The following is a 21,745-nucleotide window of genomic DNA, read 5'->3' on the forward strand; positions in this document are numbered from 1 at the left end:
GTCCACATGAGGATGATTATATGATCATTTCTGTCTCATTGTTTTGTATCTCACCTTTGTTTCTGTAGTTAATCAATGAATGATACATGAGCTACTTTAAAGCCAAATACCAACACTAAGGATTGAAACAAATTGGGAGGTGGCTAATAAACCCTCTGTCTATACAACACATGGATGAGATAAATAGATAAATTAAGTCTTTTGCCTTTTTTGCTTATGGTTGTCACTGCCATCTTTTCTTTCCCATCTTCCTTTCTTGGGTCCCTAGCATTAGATTATAACAAATCAATTAGCAACTTCTGGTCTCTGCCTACCAACATGAAGTATAATCATGAATAAATAAGTACAAAAAGGAAGCTAAAGTATACCTGAGCACTGAGAGACTTAAGGCGGTCCTTATCTTTCTTGAATCCACGGCAACCAGGGTTGTTGTTACCCATTGCAGCTCTCGCAAGCTTAACTCTCTTGTTGGCTTCTTTAGTTGTTGCATCCAACAGATAATCAGCCACAACTCGCAGGTGAGGAGTAGGGGGCTTCTTGCTCAGAACCTTGTCACTTTTTAGAGGTGAGAATTTCATTCCTCAAATCCTGAGCTCGGGATTCTCTCACGGCAAGTTTTGTCACACTCTTTGAGACATCCTGCATAATTCACATTTTAGCATTAATGACCGTCCACCCTATCTTTCTATCATCCAATGCAATGTCAGAATTAGGAATCACAAGAGTGCAACTTAAACAAGGTGATTAAGACAATTAAAAAATAGTACAGGGGTTCAGAGCCAGCAGAAAATCCCAACTTCCGGACACCCAAATACACCCAGTCACCAGATCTCAAACAAAACACCTAAAACCCATCAACCCAACTATAAATCCATCCTTCACTCACTACCCAAAACCTAATTAAGCAAAATTCCATCAATTTTCTTCAACAATATTCCAAATAAACCAACAAAAACACATCAAAATCGCACCTTGATGAGGATTGTGTCGCCCCTAAAGAGCTAGCTAGAGCTTCTCCATGGTCTCAGGGTGGACAGTGACGACGGAGTTGTCATCGTTGATGGCTTCATCGACGACAAGGAGATTTACTGCCTTCTTCTGTTCGAGAATCGCAGTGCTGAAATCCCTCTTGGTCCCCATATTGCAACAATTTTAAAAGCAATCGCATCATAAATCAAAATCCCTAAAAAATAAAAATTTCAGAAAACCAAAAAAGTTAGGTCAAAATCGAAAAGAAGAGGAATTGGATCTGAGGGATATGAAAAGTAGAAAACTGGATTGAAGCAACAATAAATATAAAACAAATCCAAATTCAAAATTCAAATAGGAATGAGGCAAATTGACTCACACTGGCTTTTGGGAGGAGGAGCAATGATGGGCTTCTTCGCTTGGGCAACCTGGAAAGTCGGAAACAAAGTTAGAAAAGAGAGATTTGCCAATCGGAAAGAAATTACCAAATCACGGGAAGAGTTGAATAGGGTTTCGGGCGGAAGCAAAATCAACTTGAATCCCTCAACTAGAAGAAATCAAATTCGAAACCGGACCTGTTTAACAGCGGGCTCACCGGAGCAGTGTCATATTAGAAGAGAGACAAAATCAGTAATGGTGGTGGGGAGAAGAGAGAGAACATACGCTGGTGGTGGTCGGAGAAAAGGCTTGAGGTGGCTTAGGTCGGAGAATGAGCTCGAGGTCAGGACGAAGAACGAGCTCCAGGCTCTGAGCTGAGGTCGGGGCCCCGGGTCAGGTCGGAGAAGGAGCTGTGGTCGGGGGCGCGGGTCAGGTTAATTGGAGAAGGAGCTGAGGTCGGGAACGCGAAGAAGGAGGCAGTGAGAGTTTATCAATTAGGGTTCGAAAGTTTCAGACAAAATGACTAAGTGTTGGAGGAATTAAAATTTTGGACCCCGCGTTTCTCAAACTTTTTAACTTAGTCCCTCCGTGTTTTTTTCAAAATTTTTGAACGAAAGTTTACACATCGGTTAATTTAACGACCGATGTTTATAACCACAATAGAAATCGATATTTCATAAGCCGATGTTTATATGTTTTTTTTACATCGCGGGCAATTCCGACCGATTTAATAGTGGTGATGTAAATGAACAGATTTCTAGTAGTGAAACAGTAGCGGAGATGTTGATTATATACTCAAACATTCGGGGAAAAATCGTAATCATAGAGTTAATATCCCTTTGGACACTGTTGGTGCAATCTGGAAGCATCACAAACTTCCCTTTTGTCTGGATTCTGGATTTGAACTATTTGGCAGTATATAGAAGTGTTCTACATCGACTTGGCAGTATATACAAAATATCTCAGCTGAGGGCAAGACTATCTTTCCAACCCTCACGAACTGTTCCCTACTGTAGCACAGTGACACAGTGGAACTCATCTTTAATATATGGTCATAAATTAATCCCCACCTTGCTAAAACTACACACCACCAAAAAATAATGCCGGAAGCGGTGGTGATAATAGTTGGGGCGGGCCCGTCCGGCCTCGCCATGGCCGGCTGTCTCAGCCGGCTCGAAATCCCATACCTACTTCTCGAAAGAGAGGACTGTTATGCTCCTCTTTGGAAGAAGTACTCCTACGACCGTCTCCACCTTCACCTTCACAAGCAGGTCTGTGAGCTCCCCCACATGTCATTCCCGTCCTCTTATCCCACGTATGTACCCAAAAAACAGTTCATTCAGTACTTGGATGACTACCTTGCACATTTCAAGATCAGTCCCGTGTACCACAGAAATGTCGAGTCTGCAAGTTATGATCAGGGTTCTGAGAGATGGGTTGTGAAGACGATAAACAATGATGAGGGCTGTCGTGGTGAGGAGGAGGAATTTTTGGCAAGGTTTTTGGTGGTGGCTACTGGTGAAACAACAGATCCATATGTGCCAGAGATTGAAGGGTTGAGTAGTTTCAATGGGGAGGTTCTTCACTCGACCCGATTCAAATCCGGGGCTGAGTTCAAGAACAAGAATGTTTTGGTTGTCGGCTCTGGGAATTCCGGCCTGGAAATTGCTTTGGATCTGGCAAACCATGGTGCAAAGACTTCAATCATTGTTCGGAGCCCGGTAAATAGTCATATCTGACTTACCTTTTTTTTTTACCGTGTATGATATGTTGTGGTTACATTATATGAAATGTTGTGGTATGCGGCAGATTCATTTTTTGTCAAGGAGGATGATGTACTGGGCCGTGGTTTTGGTGAGATATCTATCATTAAGCAAAGTGGAATCTTTGATGGTTTTGCTTAGCAAGCTGGTCTATGGAGACATGACCAAGTATGGGATAGCCAGGCCAAAAGAGGGCCCTTTCTCTATGAAGATCAAGTACGGGAAGTACCCGACCATTGATGTCGGCACCTGTAGTAAGATCAAGTCCGGCGAGATTCAGGTAAACAAAACAAGATCCTCTGCTCCATTCGCATTTTTCGGTTTTATTGTTTCGAGTTTGTATTAACAAGATAATTAAATAGAAGTCTAAAACAACGACTTGCAATGCAGGTTTTACCCGCAGAAATAGCTAGCATAAGAGGAAACGATGTGGAACTCAAAAATGGGAAGTCATACCAATTTGAGTCCATCGTTTTCTGCACCGGATTCAAGAGATCAACATGTTCGTGGCTCAAGGTGATTATACTAATCAATTACAATAAACAAAGTGTAGTTGGTTTTTTGGCCTCAATTCATATGGATTTATTTATTTTGACTAGGGGGGTGATTATCTTTTGAAAGAAGATGGGATTCCAAGACAAAGTGTTCCAAACCATTGGAAAGGACAGAAAGGTTTGTATTGTGTTGGACTAGCAGGAAGAGGACTGTACGTATCTAGTGTGGAGGCTCAAAACACAGCCAATGATATCAAGTCGTCTCTGTAATTTTCAAAACCAAGACAAAGTCAAGGTCAAAGTCATAGCTACCTTCAATATATTTCTCTTCTTTTTCTAATGTTCTGTGGGGGTATGTATAAAAAATATGATGAATGTTAATTTCTACAAAATCAAAGAATGAATAGCTTATCACTATTGTTACAGTAGCAATTACAACAAGGATCTCCAGGCTGACTGGAGCAACTTATGGATACAAAATTACAGTTTATGCTACCTCAAGAACAGATGGGAAAATTGTTACACTTAACTCTAGGAAAGCTCAACAATCAATAATAAGAATAATGCTAATAATAGAAGAGAATAATATAGGCCTCAAACTTATAACTATCTTCCGACTGATGGCTTCACTTGCATTGGGAAAAATCTGGTTTACGAAGGAGATATTAAGCCCAAATAAGTCCATCAAAGCCAATTTCCAGTTTTGAAACCAGACTGTCACCCAAATCCTCCTGGTCAGCTTGGCCGTCCACAACTGAATCTACGGAGGGCTCCAAGTCTCCAACAGATCGGAAGATCTTTCAGCTGGAATCCCGTAATCTTTGAGAATGCTGGTTGAAGAAGCTAGTGCAGCTTCTCTTTCTAGAACTGTTATGTAGTTGTGTTCAAATTCAAAGACAAAGTACTTGTGCTTGCATGCTGATTAAAAGCAAAGCCCCAAGCCCCCAACCATAAAAATCAGAGTGGGTTAAATTGAACAGTAGATACTTAAAAATGGGTCACTACTTACAATCTACAAGGTGCGCTAAATGACGAATATTCTTTATTGGAGTTCCATTTAACTTCAAAACTTGAAATTAGATTTTTGTTAGAGTGAACGCATATGGTTGGCTGATTTGTACATGGTAACAGAAAACTCGCCAATTGATTGCTCATATCTTCATACCCTATATTTACTTCATTTGCTAAGACCTATCAATGAGAAAGACTCAAGGGATGAGAAAATATATACTCGACTGAAGAAAATTGCATCAAAGAGAAAAATGTATAGATAGAGTTACGTAAAGGAACACTTCTCCTAAAATCTTATCAAAGAAAAAAAAAGAGAAGGGAAGGAAAATTCTCCTAGACAAGGGAGGCCCAGATGGGACACTGATAGGACTGTCAATGGGTTGTGTCGGGTCAAGGTATTTGTCGTGTTGCAAGATACAAACTCAAACCCAACCATTTAATAATCGTGTCAAAAATTTAAACTCAACCTATTTATTAAATGAGTTACCCGTTTCCAACCCATTTAACAAATAGGTCGTGTCATGTTAGAAAAAATGACTCATTTAAGAGTTAACAATGCGACCCATTTAACTAAAAAAACTGCATAAATTGATTAAATTCACTAAAAACTTAACAAGACAAAGAATATAAATAATTATATATATATATATATATATATATATATATATATTCATAAATAATTAAATCCAATAATTATAAAGCAAAATATTTCAAATTGTCTAATCCTATAATCAAATACTCCCAACGTCCAAAATTTCAAGAAGTATAGCATAATCGGGATCACTTCGTGTTGGTGGGTTGACCCGTGGCCGACCCATTTATTAAATGGGTCATAGCGGGTTGACCCACGGCCGACCCGCTTTTTAATCGTGCGGGTTCAACCCACTTTATTTCGTGCGGGTTTCGAGTCGTGTCGGAATTGACAACCCTAATGATAATGACATTAGACATTGGCTTTGATCAACTCTAAAGCAAAATCCCAAGATTAGTTCAATAATTCTATGCAACTAATGATAAGATGTGCATGACGTGACGATTGATACTACCATTGCTTTTAAAATCTTTGACGTGATGAATAAGCCATCATTGTCACACCCTGACCTTGGGCATTGAGGAGTGATTGGAGAAGAGAGACAAGACTAATGAGAGAGAGAAGTATGAATTTTTGGTGACACATCACTGAAAGGAAAGAGACGTTATTGAGTTTTTCCCGAAGCAATAGGAAGCTTCTCCTCCTCTTTTGTCTCTCCCCCTCTCTAGAACTTACCCTCCATCCTTTTCTTTCTCTCCTTTTCTTTTTGCCTCTCTGAAAACTCTCGACCTTTCCCTTTCTCTCTAGATGTGCTATGTGTCAACTAGAAAAAAATAGCATGTGTAGGCTTAGAGACCTACATATATTTGTTATATGAAGGTAGAATTCATTTGAATTTCCTTGAATACACATTGATAAAATCAATAGTAGTCAATTTCTACTAGAAACAACTAATTTAGATTCGATTCTTTTATTCACTTCTCAAATCTATTGAGATAATAAGAAAGGGAAGGAGGTCCTCATATGGAGTCGCGCACTTACTTGAGCAGTGAGGGGAGAATGTGTCCGGCTTACTTCTTTCGCGATGTGTGTGATATGAGAAGAACGCTGTCTTCCTAAAGAAATAGAGGATCCCTCATGACATGATTAGCCCCAAACTATTCCATTCCATGAGCTATTGGGGGGTAGGAGTAAAACCCTTTGATCCTCTTTTTTTTTTTTTTTTTTTTTTTTTTAAATTATTCTATTTTCTCGTGGTCTCATTATCTTTCTTACATGAGAAGGATATTCTTTGTAAATAATTTCTCATCACTAAATAATAATATAATATGCAAATAAAATTACTTATTTCTAAAATGTCTTAAGTATTACAAATTCACCCCCTTAAAAAAATTTCATCCTCGAAATTTATAATAGCCTCAAAACATCAATTCTCTATTACCTCAAAAGAATGCATCTCTTTAGATGTCAAATACTAAAGGCTTCAGTTTAGAGTTTGTAATATCCGAATTAAAAAGCATGTCACCAAGCTGGTGGCAGATTTTTAGCCAAGTGATTTCAGATAGCACTCGCTAATGCCGTTTCTTACATAGTATGATGCTCTTTCTAAGAAAGTAGGAGAATTATCTAAAACAGTGGAAGACACAAAACTCAATATTCATTCTTTTGTAGTATGTCGATTTCAATCAGCAAGATCTCAGTGCAATTATGTTGCTAAAACAAATGGAAAAGTGCAGCAAAAGTAACATCCCATTCTCATTGTTGTCCCAGTCAAACTTTGAAACGGAACACCTACTGTATAACAGTACAACGGTCACTAGAATTATTTCCCAATTAGTTTAGTTCCAGTACAAGCAATTCACCAGTGTATAAAAGATACTGCAACAATATCAGAATATAATCCGAAACAGTCAAACTATTATACATGAAATTTATGAGATGGTGCACTTATAGATCTAAGAGTAGATACAAAAAACTTAGCTGGAGTAGATACAAAAAATTAGCTGGACTGTCCTGATCTTCTCACAAAAATAAAGTTGAGAACATTAAAATTTACTGTGGAAGCATCAGGATTCATGACGCTTGAACATAATGCATTCCAGGTATGACACCAAAAAATATATTCAGGAATGACAATATCAGTACTTGAGCAAAGCTCAAATTTCCACTGGTATTTGACCATACCTGGTCTTCATATCCATAAAGCCACAAACATTTTACCATACCTGGTCTTGCAATTCAAACTGAATATTGCCATGCATAAGGTAGATCCATTTTCATAATCAAATTTGATTCCTTTTCCTTTTTCTTCTGGTTAGGCCCTATGCCTCTCGAATTAAGGCCATCGAGAACACCCCGTACTAAGCGGTTTAAGGCCACCTAGGGAGGCACAATCCCTACTTAATTATCCGCTCGAATCCACGAGCCCCAATCGGGTTTAGGGTCTTTCACCCAAGGGAGACACAATCTCTACTTAATTTTTTTCCGTGCCTAACTGGTTTCAATCCGAATATTTACTTGCATTCAGATCACATAAAGTCATCCATTATCTTTGATTTTTCTTTCAATAACAGATCATTATGATTTGAAAATATCAAACACAACTATAGCCATGAACAGGTCATACATACAGAATATATATACATATATAATGCGAAATATTTATATAAGATAACTGATTATTCAGAAGAAGTAATTTACCTGAATGCATTACCTGCATTCCGGAGATTATTGCATCCTTCCCAGGCTTCATTGACGGGATATATGTGCAAAGTTTCTGACTTCATCCTTAATTATTCTGACCACTACTTTGTCTCTATTGCAGTGAAACATCTGCTTTTCAAATGTAGCCAAGGCTTTCTGCCAAAGTACACTCAAAATATCTTCAAAATCGGCCCAAAAATAGAAGAAAATAAGGCAGCTTCCGGTTTTCATATCACTACTAAAAAGAATTGCAATTGCTTCGAAAATTTGCGACAGAAAATTTTTCCGTCGCAAAAGGTCAACTTTCGCGACGGCGTATGCTACGCCTATTTTGCCGTAGTATATTTTGGAGTTTCTGCGACGGATATAATGTTCCCGTCGTATAATTAAAACCAATTGCAACACTTTAGCCCTGCCGTCGCGTGAATTATTAGGAAAAAAGAGAAGAAAACTAGATGGAGTCTGGACGTGTGGCCACACTCTTCGATCTTCTTCTCCTCCTCTCTCTCTGCTCTTTTTCGTCTCCTCTTCGATGACCACCCTGAACATAACCACCTCTCTTATTTCCTTACTCAATCTCTCTATAGATATGGTGGTCGTGGAATCACTGGGATGGCTGACGGAATCGACTATAATGCCCAAGAAGCACCGCGCCATCGCCGGCATCGGCATCATCATCACCGCCGCCGTCACTCTTTCTCCGGATCTGAAATCTAAGCCTCCGAGTAGTACCGAATCATTGAATCGGTGCTCTGCAAGCAATTCCGAATTTCAAAGGTAATTATTGATTTTATGCTGCACAATGAAATTGATGCGCGAGTGTCTTTGATTTTAGCTCTAATTTAATTTTCAACTATTCTCTCTGTGATTCTATTCCTCTTTCTCGATTCTAGGTTTTTGAGGTTGGTAAACTTTCAGAGGCTGAAGCGCGAAGCTTGGAAGAGCTTCGGGATTAAACCCTAGGTCGATTTAGTAAGCATTCTCTTTCAGATTTCATGTGGAAGCTGTTAGGTTTCTGTATTTTGTGGGCATTTTGGTCGTTGATTGGTTCAATTTCACGATTACTGTTTTCATTTCGATTTTTGAAATTGAGCAATTTTGGTACTTCATACAAATGAATGAATGGTGCTTCAGAAATTGATGAGTATTTGATTTTTATCCTTGAGAGTGAAATTTCAGATTGCATTTTCAACAATGTTGCTATGGATGAGCGGTTTAAGGAGGAAAGTGAATATTGTAAGTGTCATTTGCACCCCTAATAAAAGCAGCGCCTTCTTCGTCTCTCCACCCCTAATAGCAAAATATCATCCTCTACCTCGACTCTTAGAGCTGCCGCGTTCTCCATCAGGTGCCGATTCCATTTCTTTTTCTATTTTGATTTCTCTCTTTGTATTCACGATTCTGTTTATTATGATCCAAAAATCGTTCTGTTACATTATCTGTTCTGAATTTTGCTGTGGATCTGTTATATGTTGTTTGGTTTCTGTTTGATTCGTGACCTCATTTGTGGATTTGTGTTATTTCATATCACTATTGTGAATATGCATAGCTTGATTATCAGTATTCCCCAAATCTATACTATTTGTTAGCTTTTTAGGTTAGATTTGAGGCGGATTACGGGGTACGCTTTCTTATCTACTTCTACCTTAGATCTTAATAATATAGTATTTGATTATTAAGATGCTACCATTAGCAGACTATATAAAAGCTTTTGTAAGCCCAGTATTTGAAATTCCTAGTTAAACTTGGTTCTCAGTTTTGTTGTGTTTTTTCTTTCTTTCTTTTTGTAGTTTGGATCTCTTCTATCCATTTATGGTAGTTTCTGGTATAACGAAACAAGAAGAATGGGTTTAGGTGTTCATTAAGTGGGGTCAGATGCAGAGAATGGAACATACGTTCTCCTTGAACATGAGGAAAATGGCTTAAGTAACCGATACGAAAACTATGTTCTCCCAGTAGCAGTCAAATGCAGTTATGTCTTTCAAGCTATATTCCAGGTCTTGGTTTTTTTCTTCTTCCTTTTTTTCCCCCAATAATTAGTCAATGCATTAGCTCTGATGCTAATAAGTTCATTGTAGCTCTCTTCTTGCAAAATTGTCTATTCATATTGAACTAAACGTGAAGATGTTGATCTGGTGCCTGATTCCAAATTCTAACAAGGTACTCTGCTTTTAAATTTTCTGCAATTTTTTGTTTTGTGTGGTTTATCTTTCAAATGAGTGATCTGGGGTTTTGTTTTTATTGGACTGATAAGGCTTCGATGCTGGATGAAGCAGTTGAGTATTTGAAGCAGCTCCAGCTTCAAGTACAGGTCAGATAGTTTTCACTTTTTGGGATTATATAATTCTATTAGCATTACAAGCATTGAAAGATAAGTCGTGTTGAGTAGTATGGATTTTTTTGCTATGCTCTTGATTTTCTGTTGTGTAAGTTCAAGTTTTGAGGTATTATATTGATGCTATTATTCAATTAGCCATATTTGATTGCGTGTGATTGATTTCTCATTATAGTTTGCATAGTTGTGGATTTTGGGTTTTCAGAGGGGAGAAAGGAAGAAACAGAAGAAGGGGGAGACGGGAAGGACAGAAGAGGCAGGGAAATCCAAAAGACGAGAAGAACTGCTCTACTTCACAGATTCAAGGTACAAATTTATACACCAAATTAATTTTTATGCTTATTGGTTATGTATTATAATGATTAATTTCAGATCGATACTAGGTTTTCAATTTTGATCGAGTTCCTTTTCACTTCGTTGTGTAAATTTGAACTTGAATTTCGTGAATCACTGGGCATCTCATGAGTCATTGTACACCCACTATACACATGTGAACTTAGGAAAGTCCTGCATGATTACACTTTGCTATAAGGAATTCTGCAATATTTACTTAATCAGAATGATTCGATTGGTTGAATTATGTGATGGTAACAATGTTGAAGTGTTGTAGTCGGTGACTTGATAGAAGCTTTTTGAGACTTGAGTGTGTTTAGTGCTCTAATTATGCATTTGTTGTGTAGTATGTGCTTCCTTTTTTCTTTCTTTTTTCATTTTACTTTTTACTTTTTTTTTTGTAATGATTTTTCAATTTCATACTAGGATATGTCTGCTGGAACAAGGAACAACTTTGAAAACAAGTTTTGGGCCAAAAGCCAAGATAGTGGCAGCATCCATTCATTTTATGATGTCGGTGCTAATCCACTTGACAAACAAGTATCAATATCAAAATCTGACAAGAGGAGGCGATTAATGTTAGAGGGTACCGTTGGTAGCAGTATTCAAGGTGATCACTGATATTTAAATCTTTCTACAAATCAATTACAACATGCGAGACAATGTATACTAAATAATTACAGGTCATGTTTGTAACAAATGAAATGGCATTCATACCTTTCCAAGTGTAATCATCATCTCCAAATTTGGTTACTGTTCATCATCATTTCAATTTATGATATTTGCTGCAGATGGTACTAGCTTTGGTGTGCAATTCACACCATTTTTTTTTTATTAATGAAATATTCTTTTGCGACGGCAAAGTATCCGTCGCAACAAATTCACCCCCAATTTTTTTTTTAAATGAAATATCTTTTTGCGACGGCAAAGTATCTGTCGCAAATAGTTTAGCCATTGCGACGGCAACAATTTTCCGAAGAAAATACTTTTTGCGACGACATTTTACCGTCGCAAATGGATTTTGTGACGCCACCTATTGCAACGCCAACATTTCTGTCGCAAAAAGCTCAATTTTCTGTCGCGAAAAGTTTTTTCCGTCGCAAAAGCCCAATTTGCCGTCGCAAAAGCAATTTTTTTTAGTAGTGTATTTTGCTTCTCGGCAACTGTTTTGCACGAATTTTTCCACAAGCTTTACTTCTTGTTTCTGACCACATAAATGGTCATCTTTCATCTTTTGCATCACTATTATAGATCTGAGCCTTAACTTGCCTCAATTGAGCTCCTATTTCTCCACAGTTGCTCCACAAACCTTCTAAGAAAATAACAAAGTTAGTTTGATCTTTTTAACGAAATAACTAAGTAAAAGTGTAAAAGGTTAAACTATAAATTCGTCGTATTTTATGCTCCTATCAATAACTTGTTGGAAAATATGGAAAGTAAGGAATGACACTATCTATAAAGGAAAAGTCACTTTCCCTAATGAATGCCTCAGTTGCTACACTTAGTACTTTAGTAGTATGTGTACAGTCTCACAAAATGTTGGAGAGACGGCTACCTTAAATCCTTCACCCACAAATGTGTGGAGCCCTCCTCCTCCAAAATTTGTCAAAATCAATTTTGATTGATCGATCTAGAATGTAAACCTGTTCTGGTAAATTTTTCAATAATTCACCATCATTAACTGATACAACGATTCTTGCAAGCGCGACAAATTCGGGTTCTACAACTGTTCCGACGGCGGAGACAATTGCCTTACGGGATAGCCTAATTGCTGCCAAGGATAGCAGACTCCAGCTCATTGAGGTTGAGGGAGACTCAAAGCTTGTCATTGATGCTGTTAATGGAGTCTCTCATCCACCTTGGAGATTACGGAAAATCATTTCGGATATTAGATCACTGGCTGCTTCTTTTTCTATCATTACCTTCAAACATGTGTTTAGAGAGGCAAATTTTGCTGCTGATTCTGTCACCAATCTTGGCCACACTCATTCGGATTGTATTTGGTGGGTCAATCGCTTTCCACCAGCGGTCTCTAGAGCTATTTTGTTTGACTCTGTAAACTGTGGAGGGCCGCGAGGCCTAAGTTTTTAATGTTTTTCTTTTCGTATAAAAAAAAAAAAAAAAAAAAACTGATACTACGTTCAAATATTGCGAATCTAGCTTATTTCTTTCTAAGATTCTAAAGTCAGTAGCTTTTGTTTTCGTATTTCTAAAAAAGTGAGATCTTTTTATGATGTTGAGGAGACTTGAGTTTTCTAAAATGTGAGACTTTTGGTTTGAAAATAGACTGAAATTTTTGAAACAATTAACGTTAGTAAAATGTGAAGAATGAGAATAACCCCGAAAAACTGGCACATGAGATTTCATGTGACTTTTCTTATCGCAAAAGTATACCGACTTTCTAAAGTGATAGTCGATATTAAAGTTAACTAATCAAGTGAAACGTAAGCGTCTAAATTTTTTTTTTTAGGAAAATTTTATTTATAAGTAAAATTATGGTGTGCGCCACTGTGCGGTGTGCCGGTTCTCTGCTTCTCCATACCAGGTGAACGACTGGAATGATGTTTCTCAAAAACTGAAACCTCATTTCCTAAACAAAACCCAAACCCAAACCCAAACCCGTCCCAACATTTGGTTACACTGACAGACCGAGTGATCTGGCGGCTATGGCCACCATGGCGCTACCTGAGGCGAGCACAAGGCTTCCCTTAGGCTCTTTAACCCATATAGACATAAGCACCCTCTCTCAGTCGGAGCTCCACGCCCTCTCTCTCTTGTCCTTGAACCGCTGCGGCACTGACGACCTGGTGGTCCCCAAAATCGACCGATCCCAATTCAATGAGAGCGCCGGGTCCCGCCGCCAGACGTACTCCCGCCTCCGGCGCCCCCAGTCGGATGCGTCGACGGGCCATCGGCGGCGCGTGGCAGGCCTCCTCTCTACTCCGAAAGTGTCACCACCCCCGGCCCAAGCTGACGACCCGGAACGCAACGAGAACCATGCCATCATCGCCCACCTCAAGCACTTGATTTCCCAGGATCCCAAATTCGATCAAATCGACTTGGAGCCCACCTCGACGACGACGACGATGGAATCCTTGTTTTTGGACAAGAAGGTTGGAATTGCAGAATTAGGTGTGAGGAAGAGGAAACGAGGGAGGAAGCCCAAAGTGAAAGGGTCAGCAGGGTCCAGTGGCGAGGTACTGGGCATGCAGATTGTAAACAAGAACGGCGCTGCAGTTGACATCTGGGCTTTGCAGAACTCAGAAAACCCTTTTGGGGATGAGCTGAGGAGGAGGACGTTGGGTCTGGAGACTGAGGAGGAGTTGTTGGGTTTCATGAGGGAATTGGGTGGCCAGTGGGGGAGCAGGAGGAAGAAGAGGAAGATTGTCGACGCCACTGAATTCGGGGATGCCTTGCCTCTCGGTTGGAAGCTCTTGCTCGGCCTCAAGCGCAAGGAACGACGTGCTTGGATTTACTGCCGCCGATACATTAGGTACTTCCTATCTCACTTCTCACTTATGCCATTCAATGTTAATTACTTGTAATTTCAACAAATACATTCGCACATAGACTAAAGTGCATTCCATGTTTCGTAGCCACATTGGCATTTTTTCTGGTGATAACATGTCAAAATTTCAGCTCCACATGTATTATGGTCTTACTTCTGCAATAATATCTCCCGCACAGTTATTACGAATTGCTATTTGCGTCTGAGGAGCTGCCTGTCATGTGTGTCCTGCATCACCATCGTGTTTATAACCTCAACACAACATGCAAAATTTTTGGCTTGATTTTGTCTCTCTTAGCCTAGCTTGTGACTTTTGAGATTTGTAAAATGTCAAACCAAAATTAGTTTATTTCATAGCATCTAGGAATCATTTTTCCTATGAATGATTCAAAGTAGTTAGCGTATGGGTGGAATTATTTGCCTCACAAATCTTTGTCTCTTTGATCCTTAAGTTTAAAAAAACCAATTTTTTGACAGCAAAGCTGGTTAAGTAAGAGATTTCAAATCCCAAAGGATCCTATATCCAGTATTTGTGGCACAATGGTAGATCAAAATTGTTGAAATTAACTCTGAAACTATTCATTTACAGTCATTTCCAACTTCCAAGAGTATTATGATTCATCAATGCCTCAAGACCTGGATGGATGGGATCAATATTTAAGCGAAAAAAATCCTCAGAGATTCTATAATAGGATGATTAGGATCAACCATGATTGGAAATATAGTAAAAGGCACCATATAAAATAGAAGAAAGAGTCGCTAAAATGGGCATTGTTAGCTCAATACACATTATTGGCATTTCTCCGACAACTTGAGGTTTAAGATTAGTAGTTGTCAACTTGTCTGATATAGTACCAAAGGATTGTCTCTCCGTCTCAATCTCCCTGCCTCATGCAGCGTTGTAATTGGAAATAGCATACGTACTTTATAGAATAAATATATAGTAAGTTAGTAACCTATCTTTGCCTTCCATTCAGGTGTTATATATGAAAATAATAGCCTACCTTATATATAGAACATTATATATAAAACAAATATACAACAAAACATGTGTGTGTGTGTGTGTGTGTGATAAGGTAACTAGAAAGTATAATTTCAGAGAACAAATTGTATACAAATGATGATATTTGCCATTTGAAAGCTGAAGTTTCTCTGTAATCGTTGATCTCTTATTTTGGTGCTTTTACAATCTCTCTTTGTTCAGTGGTAGACTTGTCAGTTTTCTTCTCCCAAAATAAATAAAATAATATAATTCTGTCTGCTTCGATGTTTCCTTTTTATTTTTATTTTTTAGTTATAAACCTAACTCATGGTTTTATACTTGCATGTCACTTGATATTTTCCAGCCCTACTGGACAACAATTTCTGTCCTGCAAGGAAGTTGCTTCTTTTTTGGAGTCCTTCTTTGGTCTTAATAATGCTGAAAGGCAAGATGGTGATGGTGGTGAGAACATTCAGGAGGACTGTGTAATGGCTACCGAAAATGTGAGTATATATTTGTGCAGTTGTTTGGTTTTTTATACATTGGATAACAATTATTCTTCAATAAGCTTTATTTGGGTACAACAGCATGCTGATAAAGATGGAGAAAGAAGGCAAGATGTGAGCTCCAGCTCTGCTATACTGGTGTCTTCTATATCTAATGAGCCTGAGAATAAAGTTAGCGTATCGGAAATGGAAAATCTTGCTGAGGTTCAGATACATGACCTTTTTGAATGTCACAAATGCAGTATGACTTTTGCCGAGAAGGATTCATATTTGCAGCATCTATTGTCCTTTCACCAGAGGACTACAAGGAGGTATAGACTTGGTTCGACAGTTGGGGACGGTGTGATAATTAAGGATGGGAAATATGAGTGCCAGTTCTGCCATAAGGTATTTCTTGAAAGGCGTCGCTATAATGGGCATGTAGGAATCCATGTTCGAAATTATGTGAGGAGGGTGGAAGAGTCGCCAGCTCCAACAACTCTTCAAAAGAAAATAGAGTCTCCAACAAGGGAAGGTTTGCCATCAAGGAACTCTAAAATGGATGCTTTGATTGAAATTGCTCAAAACTCTATCCTCGAAACCTCCACTGCTGGACCAAATGAGGAATTAAAAGGTGGTACTACACCAGATCCATACATCAATATTAGTTCAGAAACTCCCGCTTCCAATAAACTCCCTTCCAATTCTCATCTAGAAATGAACATAGAATCTAAACTGACTGAACAGGACCTGGAAGATCTTATGATTGATGGAATTAATGAAGATGAGCAAGAGAGTGAGCATACAATAACTGATGGAAGTATGGGGGAAGCTGTTGATGCTATGGAAGTTGTAGATGATAAGGTGAATTCTTGTTTGGTTACCACTGCCTCATCTGCTGAAGAGAAAAATGGGAAGACATCTGAAAGGTCTGTGGAGATAAATGGTCTGGCACCCACCTCTGATGAATTGGAGATGTCTGGCACCAAGCAGGAGAATGCTTCTGAATGTCCCCATGTACATGCTTCTTCAAATAATAAATCTATTAGTGATGTTGCGGACAATGTAAAATGTGCACCTGCATTAGAGCATCCCAGTCCCGTTGAAGTCGATAAACAAAAGCATACTGAACCAATTGGTAGCATCGATCAACCTCGACCAGCTAATGATAGTTCCTTGGAGTTCCATGCTTCTAACAGAAATGAACTCCAAAGTGGGGTTTGTGACACCTCAATGTCATTGGTGCGACCATTGCTCTGTCTTCCCACATCCAATGCAATTTTGCAGAAGGTAGCAATGATTTGCCATAATTTGTTTCTGTATGTCTACAATACATTTAAATGCCTTTTTTTTTTTTCCTTCGCAAGTGAAAAAAAAATTTCTCAAGAATTTATAATTGTCTCATTCAAATGCAGTGTAAAAGAATTTCCGTCTGTCGTCATATTGAAAACTTCATAAACTTTCTTTTTAACAAATTTCCAAGATTAGTTTACCCTGCCTATTGTAAGAAGTCCTATAATTATGTTATGTAAAGTATCATTTTTACAAGAGATGGAACACATGGTGGTATGCAGTGGGTACTAAAGGTGACTCATTCTTTTACTTTACTATATTTCTATGTTCTTTTGATAGGGAGACGAACATCTTATTGGTGTTGGCCAGAGCGGTGACCATGTAATGGATCTAGAGGATCTGCAACAACATGAAATAGAACATCTGAAGCATGGTTCTGCTGCTGGGCAAGAATCTTTTATACTAGAGGAGGTAACGATTGATATGACAAATAGTTCAGAGATGCAAAAACCAGTTGGTTCCTCTGTCCAGTTTGAACCAGAAGAAGTGATGCTAAACATGGCTGGCAGCAATCAGCTTACAACTGCTTGTATCTGGTGTGGAGTAGATTTCAAACACGAGGCTGTTGATTATGATGTACAACCCGATTCTGTTGGCTTTATGTGTCCAGTGTGCAAGGCAAAAATTTCTGAACGTGAATGAATGACCTAGAAAAAAGAGAAAAAGACAGGGGGTCCATATGTAATCTGAACAAGATAGCAGGCCAGTGATATTTTGCTGATTACAGTAATTTCTGTTTATTGTCGAACAAATCTCGTCTGTCTTACGTAAATTATAATATTACCCTCTGATGGTATTTGCTAGTATTTACCTTTCTCCCGAGGTCCCGAATAGCCTTAATAGTTTAGATTGACTTTCATTTTTTGCTGTATGCATAGGTGCAAATGAAAATTTATGCTAGATCAAATTAGGTTCTATTTTTTCTACCGCACTAGGAGAGAGTTTTTTTTTGGTTGTTCCTTTTGTGAAGGAAAAATTATTAAAATGATATGTTCAATGGTCTATGATATTTTGGTCTCCGTATGTATGTATGTATGTATGTATGTATGTATGTACGTACAAGAGCTTTTTTGAGGCCGAGTAGAACTTAGGAAGGTTGCCGTTGGGTTTGATTTCCGGCGGCCCGAGAAAAGTTGGTAAAGCTATGGGCGGGGCAAGTGGTTGGTGTTGTCCATTTACTTTGCGTGATAAAACCCTAAACCGTATGTGTAATGGATGAAACTGCATGTGATACACAAGTATGGAACGGGTTAGAAGGAAAGAATTGTCCGGCTAGCTGTCACATCAAGCATAGATTCTTCATGGCATCGAATCGACATTAAAGTCCAACGGGCACTCATTTTAAATTGAGTATTTAGGTGCGTGGGTGCGGTGACCATTTTCGATCAAATAACGGACTGGCATTGAGCTAGCCAGCCATATCGAATATTTTCTCCAGAGAAAAAGTCAGATACAGGCACATATATCAATGTGACGATCTCTCCATTCTCTGCACTTCTAAGATCGACCGAGCACGAATTTCCGGTCATTAATTTAAACAAGGAAAGCTAAAGGAGATTCCCAAGTGCCAACCCTCTCTTCCTTTGTATGTGGGCCTTCAAGCTAGTATATATATATGGCCTAAAATACATGATTGATATGGACTGGTGATCCATTATGGGAAGCACAACAATGACCACCAATTGTAGTAACTGCAAGACGAGGCTTCCTCATCTAACCTCTCATCCAACCTCACCAATACCCCGTGTTACTCAATATCGCTGCTTCTGTGGTTATGTTAATCTGATTGAGACGACCAAGCCAGCTCTTGCCCAGCACCACCACGAAGGTCAGCAGCAGCAGCATAGCCATCGGAGACGAGCTTCCAGCTGGATTAATTCGCATATAAAGGGATCATCACCATCATCGTCGTCCAAGAACTGTAAATCCCCATCACCGTCACCGTCATCGTCATCGTCATCAACCAGCTTAATAAAAAGCTGTGGCAGAAAGCGCGCACTTCTTTGCGGAGTGACATACAAGGCGCGCAAGTACAAACTCAAAGGCACTTACAATGACGTCAATAACATGAATCACTTGTTGATCAACACCTTTTGTTTTCCAGCCGACTGCATTCGCATACTATCAGGTACGTATATATATTTGGCGTACAGATCTACTCTAAATTGCAGATCAAAAATGAACTAGGCCGGCGTACATAAAGTTATTCTCTAATGATCGATCGCTTATGAAAGAAGAATATAATCTTATCGTATATAAAAGTAGAAAAGATGCCTGATTCCTTGTGATATTTTGTAAAGGAATCAATTGCATCCACGCATAAAAGGGCATATACTTAAACTACTAGCTACTTCATCTCTCTATAACAATGCGATTTAGATATAAGAATATTCAGAAAATTCTAACTCCAATTAGGCCGAGTGTTTTGTTTTCGGAAGTAGTAATTAATTAGTAATATGGTGGATGCATGCAGAAGAAGAAGGGCAACCGAAAGAGCTGACTCCCACAAAGAAGAACATAGAGAAATCCCTGAAATGGCTTGTGGAGGGGTGCCAGGCAGGAGATTCGTTGGTGTTCTACTTCTCAGGACACGGACTCCGACAGCCCGATTTCAAAGACGACGAGGTTGACGGGTTCGACGAGACTATATGCCCTCTTGATTTCATGGAAGAGGGAATGATCCTTGACAATGATATCAATTCAACCATCGTCCACCCACTCAAGGAGGGCGTCACACTACATGCTATCGTTGATGCTTGTCATAGTGGAACAATTCTTGATCTACTCTACGTCTACGACCATAAAGGGTGAGTCTTATACAAACTATACGTTACCAATAGTATGATATAAACTAATCGATCTATTCTATTGTTAATATTGTTGCAGGAACAAGTGGAAGGATAATAGTCCTCCTTCTGGTGCTAGGAAAAGTACAAGTGGAGGGTTGGCAATTTGCCTCAGTGCTTGCGAAGACGATAAAATGGCAGCAGATACAACTGTACGTACGCAACTTAGTTAATTTTGATCTTACTACTTAATCAAAATGTAGTTAGGGTTTGTGTTGAATAAATATATCTATGCCTTTATGCAGGCTTTTGATCGAAATGTAATGAATGGTGCCATGACATACATTCTTATTGAAATTATTAAGAACCACTCTGGTAAAGGCATAACGTATGGGGAACTGCTCGACTTCATGTTTGATCAAATTCAAAGGATTAATGGGGAAAGATGCCTCAACTCCAGAATCTTGAGAAAAGTTTTTCGACACAAAATCATTCAGGTCAGTTTCAGCATCTTTTTTTTTTTTTTTGTTTAATTAATGTTTCTTTTTGAAAAATATTAACTGCAACCAAAGCTAGCAAATATTTGCTACTGTGTAATGTGGGTCCCCGTCATATATGCAGCAACCTTTATTGTCATCGTCCGAAGACTTCGATGTATACAAGAAGAAATTTCTCTTGTAGTAAGATGTGGGAAATACTGTAATGATGTTCAATTCATTTGCAAGAACTTCCGAATTATTGTCTATTGGGTGTATTTGTTATACTTCAAGACTAGTAAAACAATGCATTATCTCATTGTTTGGGTGGAGAAGAGAGACCCCAAAGTGGGGCTCAAGGTTTGGGCGGTGTGTCTAGAGAGAGAACACTGAAATTTGGGTTATGTTATAGTGTATATGTATAGGTCTTGCAGTAAACCTAGAATTATCGAGAAAGCAGACTGTAGATTGGGTCTCGTTACCTGTCAAAATAAACAAGGTCAGAGAGAAGACTGGGATGTTGGCTCTCCGATGCTTAAGTCAGAATAAATGTAAGAGAGAGATCAGTTGCTTACCATAAATAAAAGTAATTGCATATATAAATGGTATGACTCAGGATTTGCCTTTTTCATTGCCAATGTGAGGTGAGAATAAATGAGACTTACCAAAGTTGGTAATGTGAGGTCTTCGCTGGACTTGTCCCTAGGGGCGGGTCCCGGTCAATGTATGTGCCGGGTCCTAGGCCCACATTGCAGGGCTATTCCAGGTGTCTCCCGGTGGTGCATGCTCGGTTCCCGCTTGGCTCTGTGCCTAAGTACTTGTGACGTTTTGTGCTTGATACATAGTTGGTAACTTGGTATGTGCATATACTTATAGTGGTGCGAGGTATAATATTTGAGATATTTTGTGAAGTGTGGACCAAATGACAAAGCTATGATATTGACATATTCGAAAATGAAATTTAAATTTCAAATATATGTCACATGGGATAATGAGACGGTCCACCACCTAGTACAACCATGACATGCCATAAACTACCTTGGTTGACCAAAATCAAGCTGGTTGATAATTTCAATTTTTTGTCTTCTTGTGCTCTTTTATATTGTTTTTTGCTCCAAATTCTAATATTCGTTGGAGAAATTCTACAATATGTAGTTAACGTATGACATGCATACAATTGTCTTAAAGTGGTAAAATGTGTCTTCAAAATAGTAATATTAGTCCTCAAAGTGTAACATGAGTCCTTAAAATGGTAAGTTTTCTTAGTTATCACATGAGTCTTCAAGTTGTAAATTGAGTCCTTAAAGTGGTAAAATGAGTCCTCAAAGTAATAAAAATAGTTGATGTATGAGAAATATTAACATACCATACATTTGCGCCGTTCGTTGTATAATACTTCTGAGAGTTGAGTTTGCTAATTATGTCCTCGTTGACTCTTAGTTGATCCGATGGCCAATCGTTTAGCTTTTCGTCTTTTGGTCGGAAAGCACAATTTTGCACTGTTTTCTCATGATTTCAACGACCTCGCTTATTTCCTACAAATCAATAAATTGAATTAATTACATAATGATTTGCTTAAGGATTAGCTTAATTTCATTGTTTAGAATGCAATTACAAGCATAATCAGCAATCAAACC

At 38.7% G+C, this 21,745-nt stretch overlaps 4 protein-coding genes and 1 long non-coding RNA gene across 12 annotated transcripts; 4 read left to right on the forward strand and 1 right to left on the reverse strand.

Annotated features, from left to right (window-relative positions):
• Positions 1 to 6: 6 nt before the first annotated feature.
• On the reverse strand, positions 7 to 2,015 carry LOC133740252 (uncharacterized). 2 transcript variants are annotated; one of them, XR_009861088.1, is made up of 5 exons: positions 1,633 to 2,015; positions 1,349 to 1,544; positions 972 to 1,183; positions 369 to 639; positions 7 to 264 (listed from the first exon to the last, which is right to left on the reverse strand). It is a non-coding gene; the product is annotated as an uncharacterized LOC133740252 (long non-coding RNA). The 2 variants fall into 2 exon arrangements; XR_009861089.1 differs by having other exon boundaries at positions 1,349 to 1,397; positions 1,633 to 2,012.
• A 326-nt stretch (positions 2,016 to 2,341) lies between these two features.
• LOC133740496 (probable indole-3-pyruvate monooxygenase YUCCA10) lies at positions 2,342 to 4,021 on the forward strand. Its single transcript, XM_062168449.1, has 4 exons — positions 2,342 to 3,068; positions 3,157 to 3,390; positions 3,501 to 3,626; positions 3,710 to 4,021. The coding sequence occupies exons 1-4, from the start codon at positions 2,448 to 2,450 to the stop codon at positions 3,872 to 3,874; spliced, it is 1,146 nt and encodes a 381-aa protein (XP_062024433.1). The 5' UTR covers positions 2,342 to 2,447; the 3' UTR covers positions 3,875 to 4,021.
• A 4,038-nt stretch (positions 4,022 to 8,059) lies between these two features.
• On the forward strand, positions 8,060 to 11,308 carry LOC133739464 (uncharacterized). Of its 7 annotated transcripts, none has more exons than XR_009860645.1 (6): positions 8,071 to 8,627; positions 8,744 to 9,198; positions 9,641 to 9,847; positions 9,929 to 10,161; positions 10,391 to 10,491; positions 10,945 to 11,308. XR_009860645.1 is itself a non-coding variant. In XM_062167243.1 (3 exons), the coding sequence occupies exons 1-3, from the start codon at positions 10,066 to 10,068 to the stop codon at positions 11,093 to 11,095; spliced, it is 369 nt and encodes a 122-aa protein (XP_062023227.1). In that variant the 5' UTR covers positions 9,217 to 10,065; the 3' UTR covers positions 11,096 to 11,308. The 7 variants fall into 7 exon arrangements, 1 of the variants encoding a protein (XP_062023227.1); XR_009860649.1 differs by having other exon boundaries at positions 8,073 to 8,627; positions 8,744 to 8,822; positions 9,017 to 9,198; positions 9,641 to 10,161; XR_009860646.1 differs by having other exon boundaries at positions 8,073 to 8,627; positions 8,744 to 8,822; positions 9,030 to 9,198; positions 9,641 to 10,161.
• Positions 11,309 to 13,100: 1,792 nt separating this feature from the next.
• On the forward strand, positions 13,101 to 17,652 carry LOC133737452 (uncharacterized). The gene is made up of 4 exons (XM_062164997.1): positions 13,101 to 14,011; positions 15,373 to 15,511; positions 15,596 to 16,783; positions 17,126 to 17,652. The coding sequence occupies exons 1-4, from the start codon at positions 13,185 to 13,187 to the stop codon at positions 17,486 to 17,488; spliced, it is 2,517 nt and encodes an 838-aa protein (XP_062020981.1). The 5' UTR covers positions 13,101 to 13,184; the 3' UTR covers positions 17,489 to 17,652.
• Positions 17,653 to 18,219: 567 nt separating this feature from the next.
• On the forward strand, positions 18,220 to 20,427 carry LOC133738769 (metacaspase-1-like). The gene is made up of 5 exons (XM_062166381.1): positions 18,220 to 18,974; positions 19,320 to 19,653; positions 19,733 to 19,844; positions 19,938 to 20,129; positions 20,254 to 20,427. Exons 1-5 carry the CDS (start codon positions 18,503 to 18,505, stop codon positions 20,311 to 20,313), a joined length of 1,170 nt encoding a protein of 389 aa, XP_062022365.1. The 5' UTR covers positions 18,220 to 18,502; the 3' UTR covers positions 20,314 to 20,427.
• The last annotated feature ends 1,318 nt before the right edge of the window (positions 20,428 to 21,745 follow it).

The sequence above is a fragment of the Rosa rugosa genome, chromosome 3 (genome assembly GCF_958449725.1).
Source record: "Rosa rugosa chromosome 3, drRosRugo1.1, whole genome shotgun sequence".
NCBI classification, from domain to species: Eukaryota; Viridiplantae; Streptophyta; class Magnoliopsida; order Rosales; family Rosaceae; genus Rosa; species Rosa rugosa.